This window comes from Anomaloglossus baeobatrachus, chromosome 2 (assembly GCF_048569485.1).
Source record: "Anomaloglossus baeobatrachus isolate aAnoBae1 chromosome 2, aAnoBae1.hap1, whole genome shotgun sequence".
Lineage (NCBI taxonomy): Eukaryota > Metazoa > Chordata > Amphibia > Anura > Aromobatidae > Anomaloglossus > Anomaloglossus baeobatrachus.
The window spans coordinates 776,675,876-776,699,649 of NC_134354.1; the positions used below are offsets into that span (position 1 = coordinate 776,675,876).

The 23,774-nt window shown below is 52.9% G+C and overlaps 1 protein-coding gene across 1 annotated transcript in view; it reads left to right on the forward strand.

Moving 5' to 3' along the window:
• Window positions 1-23,774, forward strand: part of LOC142290038 (cyclic nucleotide-binding domain-containing protein 2-like) — a 381,880-nt gene that overhangs the window by 32,755 nt on the left and 325,351 nt on the right. The window contains exons 4-5 of the mRNA XM_075333985.1: window positions 13,831-13,942; window positions 17,546-17,620. Coding sequence (XP_075190100.1) covers window positions 13,831-13,942; window positions 17,546-17,620 — 187 coding nt within the window. The remainder of the gene's footprint in view (window positions 1-13,830; window positions 13,943-17,545; window positions 17,621-23,774) is intronic.

Consider the following 23,774-nt stretch of genomic DNA (forward strand, 5'->3'; position numbering starts at 1 on the left):
GAGACGTCACCGTCACCTACCGGGAGTGCAGGTGCAGCCGTCTGTGGGACCGTCCTACCAGCCGTTGGTTTACCGTACAAACTGTGTCCGTGTCAGGCTGAGTGAGTACCATAGTGCCGCAAGGCACAGCGCTGCCCCCCGCGTCCCTGCACCCTCCAGGCCCTACACTTCACATCTCTTCACCGGGCCCCGGGATCACCAACCCCTACCCACGGAGGGGCAACACAACACCTGGCTGCTCCCATCACCATCCCCGGGACCCCCACACCGAGCAGCGGTGGTGCAATCACCACAACCGTGGGTGGCGTCACGAACTATAACCCCAACAAACACCCCCCTTTCACTCACGGGCGAGGAGTGCCGCTCGAGACACCCCGGGATCCGGCCCGCAGCTCGAGCCACCAGGAGCAACTGCCGGACCCGAGCAGAAGGGGTGAGCGCGGTGTGCTGACACCCTCCTCCCCGCCCGCGACAACTTGGCGTCACGAACAGGATCTTACCGCTCTGCCGTCAGGTAGAGGTGCGCCTTGTTACCGCCGGAGGCATCCGGCAGAAAAATTTCAGAAGCCGCCATCTTTGGCGCGAAAAGTTCCCGCTCGAGCGTCTTCTCGAGCAGTAGAAGCGCGAAGGCCAAAACTCCGCCCCGAGAGAGGAGGGGCCGGAAAGAGCTAAGGGGGACGGAAACAAGATGTCTGCGCCCGACGGAGCCGCTGGAGGAGCGGTGGTCGCAGCCGCAGCGGCACCCGCGGATGGGAATGGGCCTGCCCAGGTCCCGGCCGTACTGGCGGGAGGTGCCGCGGCCCCCGCGCTTGCTCAGGTCATGCCGTTTTCCTTGCCCTATGCGCCCGGAGCTGCCTGGCTACCGCAGTATGACGGGAAACCGGATGCCTTGCAGGCCTTCCGGAAAAAGCTTAACCCGTTGCTAGAGCTGTACCCCCTGACTGACAAGCAACGTGCAGCGATAGTGCTAGGCCAGCTAACCGGTGCGGCGGAGCAGGAAGCGGAGACCTGGGCCGAGGGGGACCGGCTCTCTGTAGCCACCATCTTCGAGAAGCTACAGACTGCCTTCGAGACCCGGACTGAAGCTGAGCTGAGGATGCAGTTTTACCAGTGCCGGTAACGAGCTGGGGATAGCATTCGGGACTATGCCCTACGTCTGCAGACCGCCCTCCGCACGCTGAAGCGGGTGAACTCTATTAATGAGGCGGATAGCAACAAGATGTTAGTGGAGCAATTTGCGCAGGGGATGAGGTCCCCTGAGGATCGTAAACAACTCCGGCTGTGGGCCCTGGAACACCCTGATGTGGACTTTGCTGTGTTAAAGGAGCGGGCTATCAAAGCACTACAGCCCCCAGCTGCTGAAATTCTGGAACCCGTCCCGTGGCCCGTCGAGACAGCTCCCGTTGTGGCGGCTCCAGCCAAACCAACCTCCTTACTACCTGCAGCCTCGAGCAGCACAGTGGAAGAACTGGCAGCCCAGGTCCGTCGCCTGGACGGAGACCTTGCCAAAATCCTTGCTGCACTACAACCTTTGACCAGATCTCAGCCCCCAGCGCAGATACAGCTTGCTGACAGTCCCGAGGATGTTCCCTGGATGCAGCGGAGAAGCGCTAACAACCCGCGGAGCCGACCTCCAATCTGCTACAAGTGCCGTAAGCCGGGCCATGTTTACCGACAGTGCCCGTTAAACGAGCAACCCCTGGGGCCCCGGGCCAATCCTCAGGAGTAGAACACCGTGGCCCCCCGGACTGGCGAGACCGATATGTCGGGGCCCGCCCTATCATCCCTGTGGCTGTGGACGGCATACCCGTGATGGCTCTCTTGGACACTGGATCACAGGTAACGACCATACCGTACACATTATACCAGCAATATTGGGCCACAGACGAACTGGCGCCCCCAGACAATAGTATAAATTTGATTGCCGCTAATGGACTTCCATTGACTCAGGTGGGGTATAAAGAGGTGGCTATGACAGTGGGGCAAGCTGAACTGCAACACCAGGGTATGATTGTGATCATGAATGAGCCTAGTGATCATAACCCGAAAATAGTGTTGGGAACCAATGTGATGGAACACTGCATGGCTGATGTGTTGAACCTTTTGCAGCGGCTAGCCGCCACGGCGGCGGGGAGCCGGCAAAGGGCTGTGCAGCGTGAGATCCGCGCCCTGATGTACCGCCAGCATGTAAGCTCAACCGGAGGGGAGATTGGTGGAGTGCGAGTGATGGATGTTGCTCCATTGACTGTGCCCCCTAGGAGTGAGATGATGATCTGGTGTAGGGCAGCAGTAGGGCCTCAAGGGCGTGATTACCCGGCGATGATGGAGCCCATGCCTTCCGAGCACTGGCCCACTGTAGTGGCCGCCCGAGGGGTGGTAGATGTGAAGAAAGGGAGAGTGCCTGTGAGAGTGTTAAACTGTGGGGAGGAAGAAGTCAGGCTCCCCCGGTATGCCACCATTGCCAAACTGCTCACCCTGGACCCTCACACTATCCAGGAAGCCCGTCCATCCACACTCCCACCTACCACCAGCACTTCCCCATCACAGGGGGACACCAAGGAGTGGCACCAACAGCTACATGTGGGCACTGATGATACCCCTACACATCACAGGGCAGGGGTACACAGGGTAGTGCAGGAATACGAACAGGTTTTCAGCAAGCACCCCCTAGACTTTGGGCAGATCAAGGGGGTCCAACACCACATTCCCACGGGTGAACATCCCCCTATCAAAGAGAGGTATAGACCTATTCCCCCTGCACATTACCAGTGTGCCAAGGATATGTTGAAGAATATGAAGGAGGCAGGGGTTATTCGGGACAGTTGTAGTCCCTGGGCCGCTCCGTTGGTACTGGTCAAGAAGAAGGATGGTACCATGCGGATGTGTGTGGACTACCGGAAGATCAACCAGATAACCCATAAAGATGCATATCCATTGCCTCGTATTGAAGAATCCTTGGCTGCACTGAGAACTGCAAACTACTTCTCGACCCTTGACCTCACCAGCGGATACTGGCAAGTGGCCGTGGCCCCCGAGGACCGGGAGAAGACTGCCTTCACCACCCCGATGGGGCTCTGCGAATTCAATAGCATGCCGTTTGGGCTGTGCAATGCCCCCGGGACCTTCCAACGGTTGATGGAGTGCTGTCTGGGACATTTAAACTTCGAGACCGTCCTGCTGTATTTGGATGATGTGATTGTTTATTCCCAGACGTATGAGGCCCATCTGGAGCACCTGGCCGAGGTGTTCGCGTCCCTTGCCGAGTTCGGGATGAAGTTGAAGCCCTCGAAGTGCCATCTGCTGAAACCCAGGGTGCAGTATCTGGGACATGTGGTGAGTGCGGATGGTGTCGCCCCCGACCCTGAGAAGATCACTGCCATCCAGAGCTGGCCAAGACCGACCACAGTGAGGGAAGTAAGGCAGTTCCTGGGTCTGGTGGGGTACTATCGGCGCTTTATAAAGGGGTACACGAAGATGGCTGCCCCCATGCAAGATCTCCTCGTGGGACAGACCAAAGGTGGTAGACCCATTGGAGCCCCACTGTTGTGGGAGGACAAGCATGAGGAGTCCTTTGGCCAGTTGAAGGCGGCCTTGACCGGAGAAGAGGTCTTGGCGTACCCTGACTATGGGCGCCCGTTCATCCTCCACACGGACGCCAGTAACGTGGGGCTAGGAGCGGTCTTGTCCCAGGTTCAGGATGGAAAGGAGAAAGTGATTGCCTACGCCAGCCGAAAACTCCGGCCGACCGAGAGGAACCCTGAGAACTATAGCTCCTTCAAGCTCGAGCTATTGGCGTTGGTGTGGGCTATCACCGAACGGTTCCGCCACTACCTGGCGGCGGCAAAATTCACCGCGTTTACGGACAACAATCCGCTAACTCACCTGAACACGGCCAAGTTGGGCGCGCTGGAGCAGCGGTGGGTAGCCCGGTTAGCCAACTATGATTTCACCATAAAGTACCGAGCTGGTCGTGTCAACATTAATGCAGATGCACTCTCCCGGATGCCCCATTTGTCAGAAGAGGGGTGTGAGGATGACGACCTCGAGGAGATTGAGTTGCCTGCGTTTCACCAGCCGCCTCCTGAGAGAGTACAAGTATGTCAGCAACGGGTGGATCTGGACCCGCGGCCCAGCCAAGAGTGGCAGGACGCCCAGGACCAAGCGCCGGCTGTCCGCCTTGTCAAGACCCTGGTGGAACAAGGTGCTATGGGAATAGACCCTGCCGCTCCAGCCGAAGCCCAACGCTTGTGGAAAGAACGGAAACGGCTCTACCTACACCAAGGGAGGCTGTGCCGTGAGCTGATCAACCCAAAGACCCATGAGAAAATATGCCAGCTGATCGTTCCTCAGGCCGAGGTTGCTACTGTTCTGCGGGCATACCATGATGGTGCTGGCCACTTCGGGTGGAAGAAGCTGGAGATGCTGTTGAGGGAGCGGTTCTATTGGAGTGGGATGCGTGAATCGGTGGAAGCCTGGTGCCGAGAGTGCGGTCCTTGTACCCTGAGGAGAAAGGATGAGACTAGCCAGAGGGCACCGTTACATCCCATAGTCACCCATCAGCCGCTGGAGCTGGTCGCCCTGGACCATGTCAAACTCACCCCTAGCCGAAGTGGGTACACCTACGCATTGACCATGGTAGACCACTACTCAAGATTCATGGTGGTAGTCCCCGTCAAGGACCTGACTGGTCGAACTGCTGCTCGTGCGTTCCAGGCTTATTTCTGCCGACCCCATGGGTACCCCGAGAAGGTGCTGACTGACCAAGGCCCGGCTTTTGAAGCAGAGGTGTTTCACGAATTCTGCCAGTTGTACGGCTGCAAGAAGATCCGGACCACTCCGTACCACGCCCAAACCAACGGCATGTGCGAGAAAATGAATCACTTGGTCCTGGGGCTCCTCAAGACGCTACCGCTGGAAGAACGGAACATGTGGCCGGAAAAGTTACCCGACTTGGTCGACATGTACAATAATATCCCAACCAGCTCGACAAAGTGCACCCCAGCGTATCTGATGAGGGCTCGGCCTGGCCGCCTGCCGGTGGATCTGGAGATGGGGTTGGAAGCTCCGGAAGCACTCCCTTCGACGGCAGAGTGGGAGAGTCGGAGGAGGGCCCAGTACCGGCAAATCCAGGAGTATGTAGAGAAAAACCTCAGTCGAAGTCGAGAACAGCAAGAGCACCGGTTCAACCAGAAGGCGCCTGCAGGTCCTTTCCAGCCAGGAGATGTGGTGCTGAAACGGAAGAGAAAAGCCCACAAACTGGATGACCAGTGGGAGCAAGTCCCTTACGTCGTACAACCCACCGAGTGGGACAATGGGAAAACCTACCAGATCAGTCGTGACCAAGGGGGCACCCTGGCCACAGTTTCTCGGGACCATCTAAAAAAATGCCCCCCAGTATTGAAAGCAGAAGCTGAAGTACCGGTCTCTCCACCAGTGGAAAAGGCAGCAGAGGTAATCCACACTGTAATGGGTGACTTCCCAGCAAACTGGCCTACACAGAACGGCGCGGTGATCCTTCCAGTGATACTGTTCCCACAACCCGTGGATGAAGAAGTAGTGGAAGTGGTTAACCGTGAGCCAGAACCCGTGCCAGTGCCCAGGGATGAACCTGTACCCAACCCCCCTGCACCTCCGCCTGCTCCACACTATAGCCGGGAGGAGGAACCGATTGTTCCCTCTACCCCACTGTCTAGTACCACTGACACCGGGCCCCGAAGGTCCACCCGTTCCAACCTAGGTAGACCCCCACTTAGGTACAGGGAGACCGTTCTATGAATGAAAGGGGTCCGCAAATGTAAAAGAGTGTTGGTTGATGTTTGAAAGTTTGTTTGAAAATTCTGCAATGATGAAAAATGATTATCCGAGTTCTCACCTGATTGTCTGCAGTGATTTGCAACCGGCAGGAGCCGGCACCGTTGTCCCCGTGGGGACCGTTTAAGTTTAAAAATGCATGGGAACTATCTATGGACAAGCCCGTGAACTCTGCAGGGCAACCACAAACGTTAGTGGCTTGTAAATATGTTGGGTACCGTTACCGTTTCCGCAATGCCGCCTCCGGAGAGGCAGGTTGGAGGGAGGGCCCTGAGCAGAGCAGGCTGGGGCCCAGCCACCAAAGGAACCGGTGGCCACCCTCTGGAGGGCAAGGACAGATCCCGCTCGGGTGACTTGTGCTGGACTGTGGGTCAAGGGGTGCTGCCTGGGTTTTAGGGGCAGCATCAGGGCCAGGTTGCTTGGGTGGGAGAGAGCGGAAACCGTGACCGTACACCGTTGAAACGTTTAAAGTAAAATGTGCCTCCCGTCTTGGGAAGAGTTATTGAAATGTATATATGTTTGATTAACCCTTGTTATCCCCTTTGCAGAAAAATAAAACCGGTGTAGGACGGCAGCCCGCGGACGGTCTGCATTTTGCTAAGGGGGAATGTGTCGCCCTGGGCAAGCCAGGGGACACGAGTAACAGCACCACCACACCCCACACTCCAGGTAGGCACACCTGCTAACCAGAAATCCTTGTTGCCTTGCTCCAGGAGTCTGTGATGCACACCAGGGGGTGGGCCAGGCGGTTGGCTCCGCCCACCTAGGAGCTCACAACTCTGGAGGCAGGAAGTTACCAGGCAGTCCAGTCAGGGACATGAACGAGTGAACAGCAGATAGCCCCGGGCAGGGGAAGAGTGAAGTCCAGTGAAGGGCTAGAGTAAACAACAGAGAAGTGAAAGTGAAGGAAAGGAAAGTGGAAAAGGAGGAAAGCAAGAAGTGGAGACAGCGCAGAGAGTGTGAAAAGCCTGAGAGCCCAGCTTTGTGTAGGGCTAGAACAGCAAGGTCAGCGACGGCGGTGACTGTCCGGAGTGGGACAGTTCAGAAGTTCCTGGAAGGACCCCGTTGGCTGTGTGCCCGGTGGTCCGGAGCAGTGTTCCGAAGGACAGTCAGCACCAGGGCAGGGGCCTCTCGGACCCCGGCAAGGCTAGGAGTCGCCCAATTTGCCGAATCCGTCAGTGACGGGGACGCAGATCCCCCAACAACAAAGTCCCGATTGACGGCAACAGCCCGACCATTAACGGGGAGACACCGCCACCGCCAAGGCACCAGTTTCCCCAGGGCCAGCGCCTGCGGGCAAAGTGTAGAGCTCCTCCGGCCCAGATTGCAGTCGGGGAGCGGGTAACCGGAGGGAATCCACCGCTACCATCAGTCAAACAGGTGCAAGGAAGAGAGACGTCACCGTCACCTACCGGGAGTGCAGGTGCAGCCGTCTGTGGGACCGTCCTACCAGCCGTTGGTTTACCGTACAAACTGTGTCCGTGTCAGGCTGAGTGAGTACCATAGTGCCGCAAGGCACAGCGCTGCCCCCGCGTCCCTGCACCCTCCAGGCCCTACACTTCACATTTCTTCACCGGGCCCCGGGATCACCAACCCCTACCCACGGAGGGGCAACACAACACCTGGCTGCTCCCATCACCATCCCCGGGACCCCCACACCGAGCAGCGGTGGTGCAATCACCACAACCGTGGGTGGCGTCACGAACTATAACCCCAACAAACACCCCCCTTTCACTCACGGGCGAGGAGTGCCGCTCGAGACACCCCGGGATCCGGCCCGCAGCTCGAGCCACCAGGAGCAACTGCCGGACCCGAGCAGAAGGGGTGAGCGCGGTGTGCTGACACCCTCCTCCCCGTCCGCGACAAAAAGCAACCAATCAGAAGAGACGATGCTGCACAAACTGGCACTCTGGACCAATGATGAAAAGGGGGCATGTCCCAGACTACCATAGACACCCTGTAGATGCTGTATCTAAACTGTAGTCACAGATCACGGCTCTGCTCTAATGGAGATGAGTTAAAAGCTGCCAAAGGTCAAAAGTTTAGAAATATTTATTACTAGCTGTAGTACCCGGCTTCGCCCGGGTTAATAACTGCTGTTAACAAAATAGAATGTATTAACAAAAATTTATTCTGCACACCAAAACCACAAAACAAATAGATATAAATGTAATTATAATTGTCTGTCTCCCCCTCTGTATATATCTCTCTGTCTCTCTCTCTATCTCTTTGTCTGTCTGTCTCTTTCCCTGTCTGTCACTGACTGTCTCTGTCTCTTTTTCCGTCTGTCTCAATCTCTATCCCTGTCTGTCTATCTATCTCTTTCCCTGTCTGTCTATCTATCTCTGTCACTTTCCCTGTCTGTCTCTTTCCCTGTCTGTCTCTTTCCCTCTCTTTCCCTGTCTGTCTCTTTCCCTCTCTTTCCCTGTCTGTCTCTTTCCCTCTCTCCCTTTGTCTCTTTCCCTGTGTCTGTCTCTTTGTCTGTCTGTTTACCTGTCTTTGTCTGTCTCTTAACCTGTCTCTCGCTTTCCCTCTCTTTCCCTCTCTGTCTCTTTCCCTGTGTCTGTCTCTGTCTCTTTTTCTGTGTCTGTCTCTTTGTGTCTGTCACTTACCCTATCTATGTCTGTTTCTTACTCTGTCTGTGTCTGCCTCTTTCCCTGTCTGTCTCTTTCCCTCTTTCCCTCTGTCTCTTTCCCTGTGTCTGTCTCTTTGTCTGTCTCTTTACCTGTCTTTGTCTGTCTCTTACCCTGTCTGTCTCTTTCCCTCTCTTTCCCTGTCTGTTTCCCTGTGTCTGTCTCTGTCTCTTTGTCTGTGTCTGTCTCTTAACCTGTCTTTCGCTTTCCCTCTTTTTCCCTGTCTGTCTCTTTCCCTGTGTCTGTCTCTGCCTCTTTGTTTGTGTCTGTCTCTTTGTGTCTGTCTCTTACCCTGTCTATGTCTGTTTCTTACCCTGTCTGTGTCTGCCTCTTTCCCTGTCTGTGTCTGTTTCTTTCTCTGGCTGCATTGTGACACGCCAACATTCCATATAAGGGCGTGGCTGTGCATTCTTCTGAAGTTCTGGCTGCACTGTGGCTCCCAGATCCATTCGCTTTAATGGAGGCAGATTTTTTCGTGAATAACTGTAAAGCATGGGGTTAAAATTTCCACTCAAAACATAGCCTATGACGCTCTCGGGGTCCAGAAGTGTGAGTGTGCAAAATTTTGTGGCTGTAGCTGCGACGGTGCAGATGCCAATCCCGGACACACACACACACACACACACACACACGCACGCACACACACATTCAGCTTTATATATTAGATAGTAGCTATGTTCACTACCGGACCGTCCTTTAAATTCCTTCTACTATGAGAAAAGGATAAACAAGAGGTGAATTCCCATCGTCTTCCTCGCAGTCTGGAGACATTTCCATAAAGCCCGGGATGTTTGGTTGGAGCAGTGGAAATTAATTTCCAACACCTTCTTCTCCATATTAAACACTTCATGGGAAAAACATATGTATTTATATACACGGTTCCCTGTCGCTTTCCTCCCCCATAAAACGTCTGTTGAACCCCGGAAAGCTGAGGTTATAGCTTCTTCTAAGGTTAGAGAAAGCCTTCTCCGGGTTTACGAGAGAGACTTGACTTTACGCTGTAGACCCGCTACAAAGTGGAGGAAATTGAAAGATTTATATATTCCGCGAGTGTCTCGGGGGAGCGGCGCACATGTGCGGTTTACGTTGACTGTTCTTGGAATCTCGTGAAGATAATGATGATGTGGATTCTAAGACATAACAGGACGGAGCGGGTCATTTGTTGTCTGAGACTGCGGAGGTTTTCCACGCCGGCTCTGCACAGTCTCAGAGTCTGGATCAGCGCTCCTTCTTAATGTGTCTTAAGGACGTGTTAAACCTTCCCGAAAGACCCAGAAGGGGAACACAGTCAGCAACCAAATCCGTTACTAGGAACACGACGAGACCCGGGCACTTCTCATCCTCGTTCTATTACGAGATTGCGGTTTTATGAAAAAATAACTCGGGGTTATGGTGTATAAGTGGGTGAATGTCCACTGTGTGCCGAATTATTAGGCAAGTTGTATTTTAGAGGATTTTTTTTATTATTGATCAACAACTATGTTCTCAATCACCCCAAAAGACTCATAAATATCAGAGCTTAATATTTTTGGCAGTTGGAGGGGTTTTTTAGATTTGGCTTCTTAGGAGGATCTGTTTGTGCAGGTAACTATTACTGTGCAGAATTATTAGGCAACTTAATAAAAAACAAATATATTTCCATCTCACTTGTTTATTGTCACCAGGTAAACCAATATAACTGCACAAAATTTAGAAATAAACATTTCTGACATGCAAAAACAAAACCCCTAAAAATGAGTGACCAATATAGCCCCCTTTCTTTCTGATGACACTCAGCAGCCGACCGTAATAGAAGAGAGTAATAGAGATAGGTGATAATGCCGCGCCAAAGATCACTTCTGGAACCGTAAGATTAACGTAAGATTACGGTTCCAGAAGTGATCTTTGGCGCGGCATTATCACCTATCTCTATTACTCTCTGTTATCTGCCATCGGGTGGCTGCAGCCTGGATCAATACCTTACATGTGATTAAAGGGGTTGTGACTTGCACAACTTTATCTGGTGAGTATTCACTCCCCCCTCCTCACCCCATATTATTGGGGTAATACCCTATCTGTGCTTCTTTTCCACAGCTTCGTACATCCATAGATTCTGTCATTGCTTGATCTGTTTACGATCCACATTGCGTGCAGCAACCACCACAGCCTCCAGACACTGCTCCCAGAGGTGCACTGTTTTCCCTCCCTGTAGATCTCACATTTTATGAGGGACCACAGGTTCTCTATGGGGTTCAGATCAGGTGAACAAGGGGGCCATGTCATTATTTTTTCATCTTTTAGACCTTTACTGGCCAGCCACGCTGTGGAGAAGTTGGATGCATGTGATGGAGCATTGTCCTGCATGATAATCATGTTTTTCTTGAACGATAGCGACATCTTCCTGTACCACTGCTTGAAGAAGTTGTCTTCCAGAAGCTGGCAGTAGGTCTGGGAGTTGAGCTTCACTCCATCCTCAACCCGAAAAGGTCCCACAAGTTGATCTTTGATGATCCCAGCCCATACCAGAGTCGGAGTGGAGCTCTCTGCCCTTTACTGATCCAGCCTCTGGCCCATCCATCTGCCCATCAAGAGTCACTCTCATTTCATCATCCATAAAACCTTTGAAAAATCAGTCTTAAGATATTTCTTGGCCCAGTCTTGAGGTTTTATCTTATGTTTCTTGTTCAGAGGCGGTGGTTTTTCAGCCTTCCTTACCTTGGCCTGTCCCTGAGTATGGCACACCTTGTGCTTTTTGATACTCCAGTAACGTTGCAGCTCTGAAATATGGCCAAACTGGTGGCAAATGGCATCTTGGCAGCTTCACGCTTGATTTTCCTCAATTCATGGGCAGTTATTTTGCGCCTTTTTTGCCCGACACGCTTCTTGCGACCCTGTTGGCTATTTGCCATGAAACGCTTGATTGTTCGGTGATCACACTTCAAAAGTCTGGCAATTTCAAGACTGCTGCATCCCTCTGCAAGACATCTCACAATTCTGGACTTTTCAGAGCCCGTCAAATCTCTCTTCTGACCCATTCTGCCAAAGGAAAGGAAGTTGCCTAATAATTAAGCACCCCTTATATAGGGTGTTGATGTCATTACACCGCACCCCTCCTCATTACAGAGAGGCACATCACATGATTTACTTAATTAGTAGTTGGCTCTCAGCCTATACAGCTTGGAGTAGGACGACATGTATAAAAGTATCAGGTGATCAAACCACTCTTTGCCTAATAATTCTGCACACAGTGTATCTCAAGAAAATGGGCTCCCAGGGGCTGGCGGGGTCACGGTTCAGGTTGGCCAACATTCTACCATAGTGTTGACTCAGTGCTGAGATACTGGCAAGTAAGGGGAGAATTGGCGTAAAGCATATCTATATCTGTAGAAAAGTGTGGTCTTGCTGCCCTTATTCCCGCAACTAGTTAAAATAATTTTTGTCACAAATACCAGTGTCCCATTTCTCATAGTGTGTAACTTGACATTCACTTTTTTAAGTGTATTTCCTCATTATGAGAATTCTGCCAGCACTATAGGTGCTGGAATGTCCATTCTTGCACTTATTAACATGCATTGCTCCTGCCACTGTCTAAAGCATTTTGAAAGACCATTGAGCACAAGGCAAAGTCCTCATTCACTGTAGAGGGGCAAATCTGCAGCCACTTTCATTAAAAAAAACAAAGTCCCATCCCCACTTCCCATAGAGAGATAAGGACCCTCCCCCATTTCCGATAGGGTGGTATAATTTATAATGAAACCCAATTGCAAAAATGCTGTTTTTTTTAGCCCAAAAAACATGCATTTAACTAAAATAATATGTCCCTGACCACTTTAAGCTCTGGTGAATGTCGCTCCTACATGACTGGCTTCAGGTTGGATCATGTACTTTGTGGCAGCTTTTATTGATGTCATACAGTGGACAAATTATCATATTAAACAATTACTAATTACCGTATAAGTGACAAAAAGACACTGTATAAAGCAAACAAACCCTTTAGTCTAGGTGGATGATTTATACTCTGCTTCTAGTGCCAGTAATTCCACACATTGCCATAATAAAATGCGTAAATAATACCGCCATACAATGTGACCAAACAACTACTCCCTATTAACAGACATCTAATACTAAATTATACCGCTAGATGATTAATATTACGGTTGGTGATGGTTGTGCATCTCGGTGTCCCGATCATCTATGACGTCCTCTTCTGGAGCAGGTCACACTTCCCAAAGCTCTAATGGTTAAATAATTAGCAAGTCCTATCCTCTGGAATTAGGGGCTTTGAAAACAAGACAGATTAAAGGCACTCTGTCAGCAGATTTTTGCTATGTAATCTGAGAGCAACATGATGTAGGGACAGAAATCCTGTTTCCAGCGATTTGTTACTTGCACAGCAGCTTGCTGTAGTTTCAATACAATCAGTGTTTTATCAGAAAGAGACTAGAAAGAGACTAGCACTGCAGCCAGTCCAGCTAACCCCGCCTCCAACACTGATTGGCAATGTACACAGGAAGCTACTAATTAGTGGTAAGGTCAGGGCTTTATAGGGCTCAGTGTTCCAATTCAATGAGTGTTTTATCAGAAGGAGAGTATCACTACAGGACTAGGTGTCTCATGCAGGCCAATCCAGCTAACACAGTCCCCCAACACTGATTAGCACTGTACACAGAAGCTACCAATTAGTGGTAAGGTCAGGGCTTGATAGAGCTCAGTGTTCCAATTCAATGAGTGTTTTATCAGAAGGAGACTATCACTCCAGGACTAGGTGTCACATGCAAACGAGTCCAGCTAACACCGCCCCCAACACTGATTAACAGTGTACACAGAAGCTACCAATCAGTGGTGTGGTCAGGGCTTTACAAAGTTCAAAGTTTCAATACAATGAGTGTTTTATCAGCAGGAGATTATCACTGCAGGACTTAGTGTCACATGCAGGCCAGTCCAGCTAACCCTGTCCCCAACACTGATTGGCAATGTAGACAGGAAACTACCAATCAGTGGTGTGGGTGGGGCTGTACAGAGCTCAAAATACTGTACATTTATAGCAGAGAAAACAGGGATTCTATCAAAACTGCACCAAGCAGACCAGTAAGTGACACATCACTGAATTCAGGTTCTCAGCCACTACATCATACAGCCCTCAGATTACATAGCGAAAATCTGCTGACAGACTCCCTTTAAGGCCAGGTCCTAATTCATGCCTAGGTGTGATGTGGTGTTGAGTTTTGTATTTGCTGGGTGTCATGGCGGCGTCGGACTCTATTGCTGTGAAGTTGAGATTTGGGCCATTGGTGATCGACTTATTACTGTTGATGAGACAACCCCTTGGATATTCTCACTTCCTGCTATGACTTTTGTATTGTCCCCAGTTGGGTGATCGCCCTTTTTCTTCTTTTTTTGCCATTAGAGATTACGCAGCTTCGAGGTCAGAGCCCATGTCCTTCAGCGAATACGTCGGTTACGAGACTGAGAGTGAAAACCTCCTGTTTGATCGTTCCCTCTTCAAGGCTAAAATGGAGGTAATGTACTAAAATGGGGGCAGCGGCAAATTTCTGGGCAGTCATTTATACCCCTGTGGTTTTATCTAAGTGGGTCCTTAAGTAGAGGACTCCCCCCTCGATGAGCCCTAGACTATTGGCTTGGATTTAGGGATAGGAGTTTTTCTAACAGAAGATTATTACACAGACTGGATTGACTGAGAAAATGTCACAATGACTATGGGATAGCGGGGAAACCAGCTCCTAGGCTGCCCCTCAAGCTAGGGGGTCTTATGTTATCCCTAACCTTAGGGATACTCTTGATGGTGGAGAGGCCTGAGTCTCCTTCCTGGCCCTGCTCCTGACCAGTCCTGATTTGATTCCCCTCCCTCTAGGGAGGGAGGGGACAGGAGTGTAATGAAACCCACAGATAAAGACAGACAAGGAAAAACCAAAACTCTGTCACACAGCACACCCAATGGTAAAGAAAATGAGAGGTTCAGGAAGAAAAACAAGAGCAGGAAGGAAGCTACAAAAACAACCGGGGTAAACTGCACAATCGCACCAAGCAATGAGCACAACTTTCACCAGTAAGTCTGAAACACCACACCTCATAGACAAACATACAATAAACTATAGCTGGCATGGGTGGACAGTTTCAACCAGCCTAAATAGGAGGGGAGCAGATGCGATAGACTTCCCCACAGCATGTGACCAAAGGAAAAAGCAGACTGGCATAGATTAACTCTTTCTAGCCTGCCTATAAGTCAGCACACAGCACGTTGCATGCCCGAGTTTGCCTGTGTTGATCCCAGAAACTAGAGAAACCATCAGGTATCAGAATCTGCAATCTGAAAAATGTCACCATGACAGTCGGCGAAGGTTGTGCAAAACTCTGTTTGGCAGCAACAGATTGGAATTGTATATTGTGGTAGGGAGCCATCCAAAAAGGACATGTGGGAGGAGCCATGTGATGGGAATGATAATCAGCTTATCTGTCCAAATTAATACTGGGTGTCAAGCTGTCAAGCACAGTATTCAATCCCATCATGTTAGGGACTCTATACACATCTAGAGCTGCAATCAGAATTCTGCACAGTTAACCAGGATCAGTTAAGCTCTCCCCTTACACATTAGATGGCTGTCGGCCAAACCATGCTTTGGTTGATTCCTTAGCTGACTGCTATTTTCTCCAACTCTCCCATACACAGGAACACTCGCTTTATTGTACAAAAGTATCTGCAGCTTTGGATGTGACTGGAGTTTAAGTGATAACTAAATCGGGCTTTACACGCTGCGACATCGCTAGCCGATGCTAGCGATGCCGAGCGTGATAGCACCCGCCCCCGTCGTACGGCGGATATGTGGTGATTGCTGCCGTAGCGAACATTATCACTATGGCAGCGTCACACGCACATATCTGTGCAGCGACATCGCTGTGACCACCTTTCTAAGGGGGCGGTTCGTTCAGCGTCACAGCAGCGTCACTGAACCGCCGCCCAATAGAAGCGGAGGGGCGGAGATGAGCGGCCGGAACATCCCGCCCACCTCCTTCCTTCCTCCTTTACCGGTGGAGGCAGGTAAGGAGATGTTTGTCGGTCCAGCGGCGTCACACACAGCGATGTGTGCTGCCGCGGGAACGACACACAACATCGTAACTGTCGCTGCAGCCATATTAAGGAAATGAGCGACGTGACAATGAGCAACGAATTTTGACGTTTTTGTGCTCGTTGATCGTCGCTCATTTTTGTTACACGTGTGACGCCCTGGACCCCAGGGGTCACAGGTGGTTACATCTACCACATTCGCACGCACCCCCTTCCCCTGTGAGGTCACACACACGTCACCCGAGAGGGAGACCTGATACCTTCCTCGGGGCCAGTAGGGCACACCAGGTGGGCGGAGTCAGGTGGAAAGGCACGCCCACCGAGGAGACTACTGGCCTGAGGCAGGAAATACAGTTCAGTTTAGAGAACAGTTTAGGGAGTGAGAGTGACAGTGACAGGAGGTGAAAAGGAGAGAAACTGTCAGGGACCCGGGTTGGAGCCTGGGCCCCTTGGAAAACGTCAGGCAGGCAGGCGGTGGTGGCCGTCTGCAGGAGTACCGGTACAGCAACCAGCGGAACCGTACGGACCGGGCTGGGTTGGAGCCCGCCGGTCCCAAACCGGGGAGTCAACCGTGTACCGGAGCACCAAAAACCGGGTACTCAGACCCCGTCCTAGCTTAGAAGCCACTGAGTTTAAGCAAATTGACTGATTGCTGGCTGGACCTCACGGGTTCATCTACACCCAAAGTCCCGAAAGAAGGCAAAAGCCCACCGAGACCGGGTGAGCGCCACCGCCAAGGGCCAAACACCCGACAGGCCAGCGCCTGCGGGCAACCGAGGGCTCCTCCGGCAGCTCAACGCCGGGGAGCGGGCTACCACTGCCCAGGCAGGGGAGCCGAAACACAACATCCAGAGGTGCACGGGAAAAGGGGCCACCATCAACCCCGCAGGGGACATCAGCAGCCGGCCGCGGGAACCAACCACATCCGAACTTTGGTTTACCAGTGACTCAGTGTGAAATCAATCGTGAGTACACCAGTGCCATCCGGGCACGACACTACACCGCGGCACGGCACCCTGCATCCCGACAACAACATCAGTGCTTGCAGTCCCCCGAGACACACCGCCCCTACCCACGGAGGGGCTGACATCTGAGCTGCGGCCGCAACACCGATCCCGGACGAGCCCGCCTTCACTCCAGCCGCAGCGGTGGTGCATCCCATCACCACGACCCGTGGGTGGCATCACGACCCGTTGGACGACAGCGCGGCCCTCCTCGGCTGCGCGCCTCATCCCACACCACCACCACCACCCCGCTACCTCTCCCCTATAACAGAGCGACGTGGCCCCCGGTCCGGAGGCGCTCGTGCCACCGACAACCCGAGCCCGGACCTCGAGCGGCTCGGCCCGAGCAAGCGGAGGAAGTGGCCGGGCCCCTCTCAGGGCGGTACACACGCTGCAATGTCGGTAACGGCGCCGGATGTGCGTCACTAACGACGTAACCCCGACGATATCTCGTTGCCGATGTCGCAACGTGTAAAGCCCGCTTAAGAGTTAAAGGAGTTATCCGGGACTTCTATGGGACTAAATACTCATCACCCGGCAAGATTATTCTGGTATGTAATGATCGCTTCTGGCTCAGAGCAGTCACGCACCGCTCCTGGTGGCAGTTCTCTAGCTTTATTTGGCATCACATCGACAGGGCAGTTCCTTCTCTTCCGCTCCGTTTTGTGGATGGGGCGTCACTGGTGACGTCATGTTGATTGGCAGCCAGCTACCCGCTGCATTAGGCTGAGTCAATCAACATTTTGTCGGCAATGACACCCCATTGACAAAGCAGAGCGGAAGAGAAGGAACTGCTCTGTCAATGTGATGTCACCGGAAGCAGGGGAATTGCTGACAGAAGAGGCAGGTAGTTACCAATTAGCAACCACCCACCGATAAGGAACTTACCCCATAGGGGGGACAAAGTCCTGGAATACCCCTTCAAGTTAATTGTTTTAAATATGAGATCATGTTTTATATTAGTACATCATAGTAGGTTGTTGTATGTTCTTTTTATCCACCACAACGACCATTTCCCGTCTTCTCTTGTCAAGATGGTTCTTAGTTCCGAAGCCAAACAGATCCTTACGAGCCCACCGGAAAAGAGGACAGCGGAAGAAACAAAACTGGTACGTGACTGATCTGTAGAGTTTAGTTCTAGCTCCTTGATGTCTAAATCTCAACATAGAAATTTGATGAAGGTCTACCTTAGGCCTCTTTCACACACCCGTGAAAAACCACGCACGTTTTCCACGGACGTGTCAAAGGTGCGTTTTGCTCTCCATGAGCCGTGTTTATGGCTCACGTGTGTTCTCTGTGTGTTATCCGTGATAACACACGGAGAACGAGAACTTTATACTCACCTGTCCCTGGCGTCGCTGTCCGTGGTGCTGATCTTCGGTCTCCGGTCCTGCCGACTCCCCGCTGCTGCTGCTTCCGGCCGCAGTGAAGTGAATATTCAATGAGCATAATGAGCGGCGGTCGGAAGCAAGTGACAGCAGCGGCAGAGACAGGAGCGCTGGAGAAGGTGAGTAAAGATTTGTTATTTTTTTCTAAGACACGTGTGTTTTCTCCGGTGCGTGTCACACGGAACACCTCCGTGTGGTCCGTTTGCGTTCCGTGTGACACCCGTGATGCCGGAGAAAAACGGACATGTTGCTGTGTGGAGCACACGGGCACATGTATGTACGGCACGCACACACGTTTCCTGTGTAAATACATACGTGTATCCAACTCCATTGGACAACATAGGTCTACGTGTGTACGTGTCTCCGGTACGTGAGGAAACTGACCTAACCGGAGGCACGTACGTGTGAAAGAGGCCTTCCAGACGTTCTCCTTGCCCCCCCATCAGCGGTGGCAGGGCCCGACTCGGTGACCCTGGCGGGAGTCAATTAATATGGCTTCAGTGTTGGGGGTGATTAAAGTTTATATTATTCGTGACGCCACCTGTGGTTTGCGGCTATTAAGCCGCCGCTGCTGTATGGGGCCTCCGGGGCTGGTGGAATGGCAGCTTGGATGGTCCTGCTCCCCACAGGTGGAGCGGTGCCCCGGGGCAACAGTTGGTGCTTGTAAGTGTCGATGTAGTGATGGAAGTCTATGCAGTGAAATAACGGAGACAACACCAGGGGGTGCAGTTTCAAGGTCTTTACTCACAGTTCCTGGCTGGTGCACACTGGTGCCGTTAAGGCCCCGTCACACTAAGCAACATCGCTAGCAACGTCGCTGCTAACGAACAACTTTTGTGACGTTGCTAGCGATGTTGCTGTGTGTGACATCCAGCAACAACCTGGCCCCTGCTGTGAGGTCGTTGGTTGTTGCTGAATGTCCTGGGCCATTTTTTAGTTGTTGCTGTCCCGCTGTGAAGCACAGATCGCTGTGTGTGACAGCGAGACAGCAACAACTAAATGTGCAGGCAGCAGGAGCCGGCTTCTGCGGAGGCTGGTAACCAATGTAAACATCGGGTAACCAAGAAGCCCTGTCCTTGGTTACCCGATATTTACCTTTGATACCAGCCTCCGCCGCTCTCACTGCCTGTGCTGCCGGCTCCTGCTCTGTGCACATGTAGCTGCAGCACACATCGGGTTAATTAACCCGATGTGTGCTGTAACTAGGAGAGCAAGGAGCCAGCGCTAAGCATTGTGCGCTGCTCCCTGCTCTGTGCACATGGAGCTGCAGCACACATCGGGTAATTAACCTGATGTGTGCTGTAACTAGGAGAGCAGGGAGCCAGCGCTCAGTGTGCGCTGCTCCCTGCTCTCTGCACGTGTAGCTGCGTGCGGTGGTAACCAAGGTAAATATCGGGTTGGTTACCCGATATTTACCTTAGTTACCAAGCGCAGCATCTTCCACGCGGCGCTGCTGGCTGGGGGCTTGTCACTGGTTGCTGGTGAGCTCACCAGCAACTTGTGTAGCGACGCTTCAGCGATCCCTGCCAGGTCAGGTTGCTGGTGGGATTGCTGGAGCGTCGCAGAGTGACATCTCACCAGCAACCTCCTAGCAACTTACCAGCGATCCCTATCGTTGTTGGGATCGCTGGTAAGTTGCTTAGTGTGACTGGACCTTTAGACTGCTGGAACCCACTGTCAGGGACCTCCGCTGATCCCGGGTAGATCTGGGAATAAAAGCCGGTACACCCCTCTATGTGTTCCTTTCTTCAGCTGACTTATAAGCCTTGCCTTTGCTGGATGAACCTGGCTTGGCCTCCACTAAAGCCTCCGGGCCAGGGGCTTGCCTAGTGGGTATTCTACCCCCTTTCCAAAGGTTCTGCAGTGGGCTGTGGCCCTGGGCGCTTGCAGCCACCCTGGGCCTTGGTTTTTACCTTTGGAATTGACTTCTCTTCCTCCAGTTTCTAGGGACCGTCCCCTGTCTGCAGCTTGATCCCTCCACCTGATTGTTCTGTGGAGCAGGCCACTAGCCTGAAAGCTGTCTGTGGCCCTGGAATCCCTTCTGTTCTGCTTGGTGTCACCTGGGTTTAGCCGGGCCCCAGGGTCTTCACCAGGAAGCGTCACTTTCTCCTTCTTGCTCCTGACTGACTAGAGCACTACTCTTCTTACTCCTCTCAGCTCTCCTCCTAACTTCTAACTCTCTTCTCTGCCTCCTGCAGACTGCCTACACTTGACCTTCCTGTAACTACTCTACTCTCTGCTGGCTCCTCCCACCCACCCAGTTGCTAAGCTCCCACCCTATGGGAGAAGGGATGGGTCTTACGGCCCCTCCCAGCATGCAGCCTGGGGGGGTTGCTGCCACTGTCCCTGGTCCCTGTGTGTGCCTAACAATGGGTGTAGTGCAGATTTGTCTGTGGACCGGCGTTCACTCCTTTCCTTACCCAGGATGGGACATCACACCTCTGGCTGGGGTGCAATGTTCCTGTGACGACGGAAGCCTCAGGGGCGCCACATATGCTCATTTCTTCAACTTCGCTTCTGTTTCGTGCTTCCTAAATAATAATCTTTATTTCTATAGCGCCAACATATTCCGCAGCGCTTTACAATTCAGGAGGCTCATGAACATATACATATCATATACATAAACATATACAAACAAGTAACAATTATAGAAGATACAATATTTAAAGGGAAAAATGGCAACCCTGCTCGTGAGAGCTTACAATCTACAATGAGGTGGGGGGAGGGGCAAGGTACAAGTGCTTATTTACAATGACAATCCAGCCATCTCATGGGGGATAGATAATGGCTTCCTGGACCAGTTGGCCAGAGCCTTGAGATGCATTTGGGTGCCATCGAGTTTGATGTGGGGTTATGTTCTGAGAAGTTGTAGAGAGATTAGGTGAAATTAGTTTGGCTAGGGAGTGGGATAGGCCGCCCTAAAAAGATGCGTTTTTAGGGAGCGTCTGAAGCTGAGTAAGTTGTGATTTGTCCTAACTTCTTGGGGTAGAGCGTTCCAGAGGTTTGGTGCAGCTCGGAAGAAGTCTTGGATTCGGGAGTGGGAGGTTCGAATTAGTGTGGATGTTAGTCGAAAGTCATTTGCAGAGCGTAGAGAACGGGTGGGATGATAGACAGAGAGGAGGGTGGAGATGTAGGGGGGTGCCGCACTGTGGAGAGCTTTGTGGTGATAGACAGAGAGGAGGGTGGAGATGTAGGGGGTGCCGCACTGTGGAGAGCTTTGTGGTGATAGACAGAGAGGAGGGTGGAGATGTAGGGGGTGCCGCACTGTGGAGAGCTTTGTGGTGATAGACAGAGAGGAGAGTGGAGATGTAGGGGGTGCCGCACTGTGGAGAGCTTTGTGGGTGAGAACAAGCAGTTTGAATTGGATCCTGTGATATATGGGCAGCCAGTGCAATTGTGTCGCCCGGGGACCAGGGGTACTCAGATCCGGGCCACAGAGTCACTTCTGCGGGTATCACGGTGGCGTGACCCGGTCTGTGATCCCAGGCTCCACAGTAAAAGGGGGTATTTGGGTGTTGGGATATTGTCCGTGACGCCACCCACGGTTGTGGTGATGTGTAGCACCACCGCTGCTCAATACGGGGATCCCGGGGATGGTGAAGCGGAGCAGCTAGGTGTTGTGTTGCCCCTCCGTGGGTAGGGGTTGGTGATCCCGGGGCCCGGTGATGGGGTAAGCAGGGAGCAGGGCGCAGTGCTGCAGTGCGGTGCCCGAGGGCACGGGTGTACTCACAAGAAAGTCACACGGAGTCACTGGTAAACTAGGAATTGCCGGTGTCCGCAGCCTTCGGTACGGGGGTGTTAGTGTCCCACACACGGTGCAGCAGCCCTTGTTGTTCCTTCCCTGCAGCCAAGTGCCTTTCTCTCCTGTCTCTTCCTCTTTCTCCTCAGCCGGGAACGGGGAATCCACTCCCTTGTAGTGATCCGGGTACCCAGGTACCGAGGGGCCACCGCCCTGCTCCGGCTACCTGTTCTGACCCCTTCCTCACTACGGCCTGTCCCGGCCCTTTCAGAGCACGCTTCACTCCCAGCCTGGGAGCTACAACTTCAGACTTCTGTCCTGTCTGCCCTCCACACACTCTCTGCTCCAGCCCCTCCCCTCTCCTCTGCTTTTCTCTTACACTGGGGCTGTGGCTTGTCTGGCTGCACCGGTGTGAGATCAGATTACAAAGGAGGATTAACTCTTTCTGTGACAACCTGGCTGTGCCAGGGCGTCACACACCCCCTTGGTAAAACACGGCCCGTCCTCGGGCCGTCTAGGCACCGACATTTATTAAAACTGGAAAAAGGATAAAACATTTTAAACATTTTCAATCTTCCCACAGCGGGATTCATATTGCTTCAACGTTGCAACAACAAATAACACTTTTAATAATGTTAACGTAACGGGTCCTTTAGTCACCCACCCAAACAACCTAGCCTTGGTGCTGCCCCTAGGAAGTGGGCAGCACCCCTTGACCCCAGTCCAGAAACGGTTCCAGATTGGTCAACGGGACCGGTACTTCGCTGCCGTTGCGGCCGGGCGGACTGCCGGAGCCGTCGTCATCTCCGTCGCGGCCGGGCGGACTGCCGGGGCCGGTGGCAGGGTGGTGACAAAGGTGAGGCCTGGGGACCTCAGGTCTGGGTCCTCCCCAACAGGCGCTGCGGGCTCCGCTACCGGTAACAGGGGTAACGGGTCGGTGCATCACTGCGGCGGCCTCTCCAGGAACCAAATGCTGGCAGAGTCCTGGCGTCCCTGCCTTTACAGTCCTTGTCACATGAACTGCAGTTCCTTCCTACTGCTCCCCCTTGGTACTCGGGAGCAGTCCTTCCAGCAACTTTAAAGTTTCTCTTTCGCTTCCGGTCCTCCGGAGCTTCACTTCCGCCCGCGTTCTCAGGGGGCGGAGCCTCTTTTTCGCGCCCGCCGCTCGGAGAAGAAGGCGCCAAGCTGTTGTTTCTGGCGCCTAAAATGGCGGCTAAAATGGCGGACTTCGGGATTTTTCCTCAGCGGGACGCCGCTGACGGACGGGGCAAGGCGCACTTCCTCCAGGTAACTGGATGGGTTCGATCCTGTTCGTGACGCCAAATGTGTCGCCCGGGGACCAGGGGTACTCAGATCCAGGCCACAGAGTCACCTCTGCGGGTATCACGGTGGCGTGACCCGGTCTGTGATCCCAGACTCCACAGTAAAAGGGGGTATTTGGGTGTTGGGATATTGTCCGTGACGCCACCCACGGTTGTGGTGATGTGTAGCACCACCGCTGCTCAATACGGGGATCCCGGGGATGGTGAAGCGGAGCAGCTAGGTGTTGTGTTGCCCCTCCGTGGGTAGGGGTTGGTGATCCCGGGGCCCGGTGATGGGGTAAGCAGGGAGCAGGGCGCAGTGCTGCAGTGCGGTGCCCGAGGGCACGGGTGTACTCACAAGAAAGTCACACGGAGTCACTGGTAAACTAGGAATTGCCGGTGTCCGCAGCCTTCGGTACGGGGGTGTTAGTGTCCCACACACGGTGCAGCAGCCCTTGTTGTTCCTTCCCTGCAGCCAAGTGCCTTTATCTCCTCTCTCTTCCTCTTTCTCCTCAGCCGGGAACGGGGAATCCACTCCCCTGTAGTGATCCGGGTACCCAGGTACCGAGGGGCCACCGCCCTGCTCCGGCTACCTGTTCTGGCCCCTTCCTCACTACGGCCTGTCCCGGCCCTTTCAGAGCACGCTTCACTCCCAGCCTGGGAGCTACAACTTCAGACTTCTGTCCTGTCTGCCCTCCACACACTCTCTGCTCCAGCCCCTCCCCTCTCCTCTGCTTTTCTCTTACACTGGGGCTGTGGCTTGTCTGGCTGCACCGGTGTGAGATCAGATTACCAAGGAGGATTAACTCTTTCTGTGGCAACCTGGCTGTGCCAG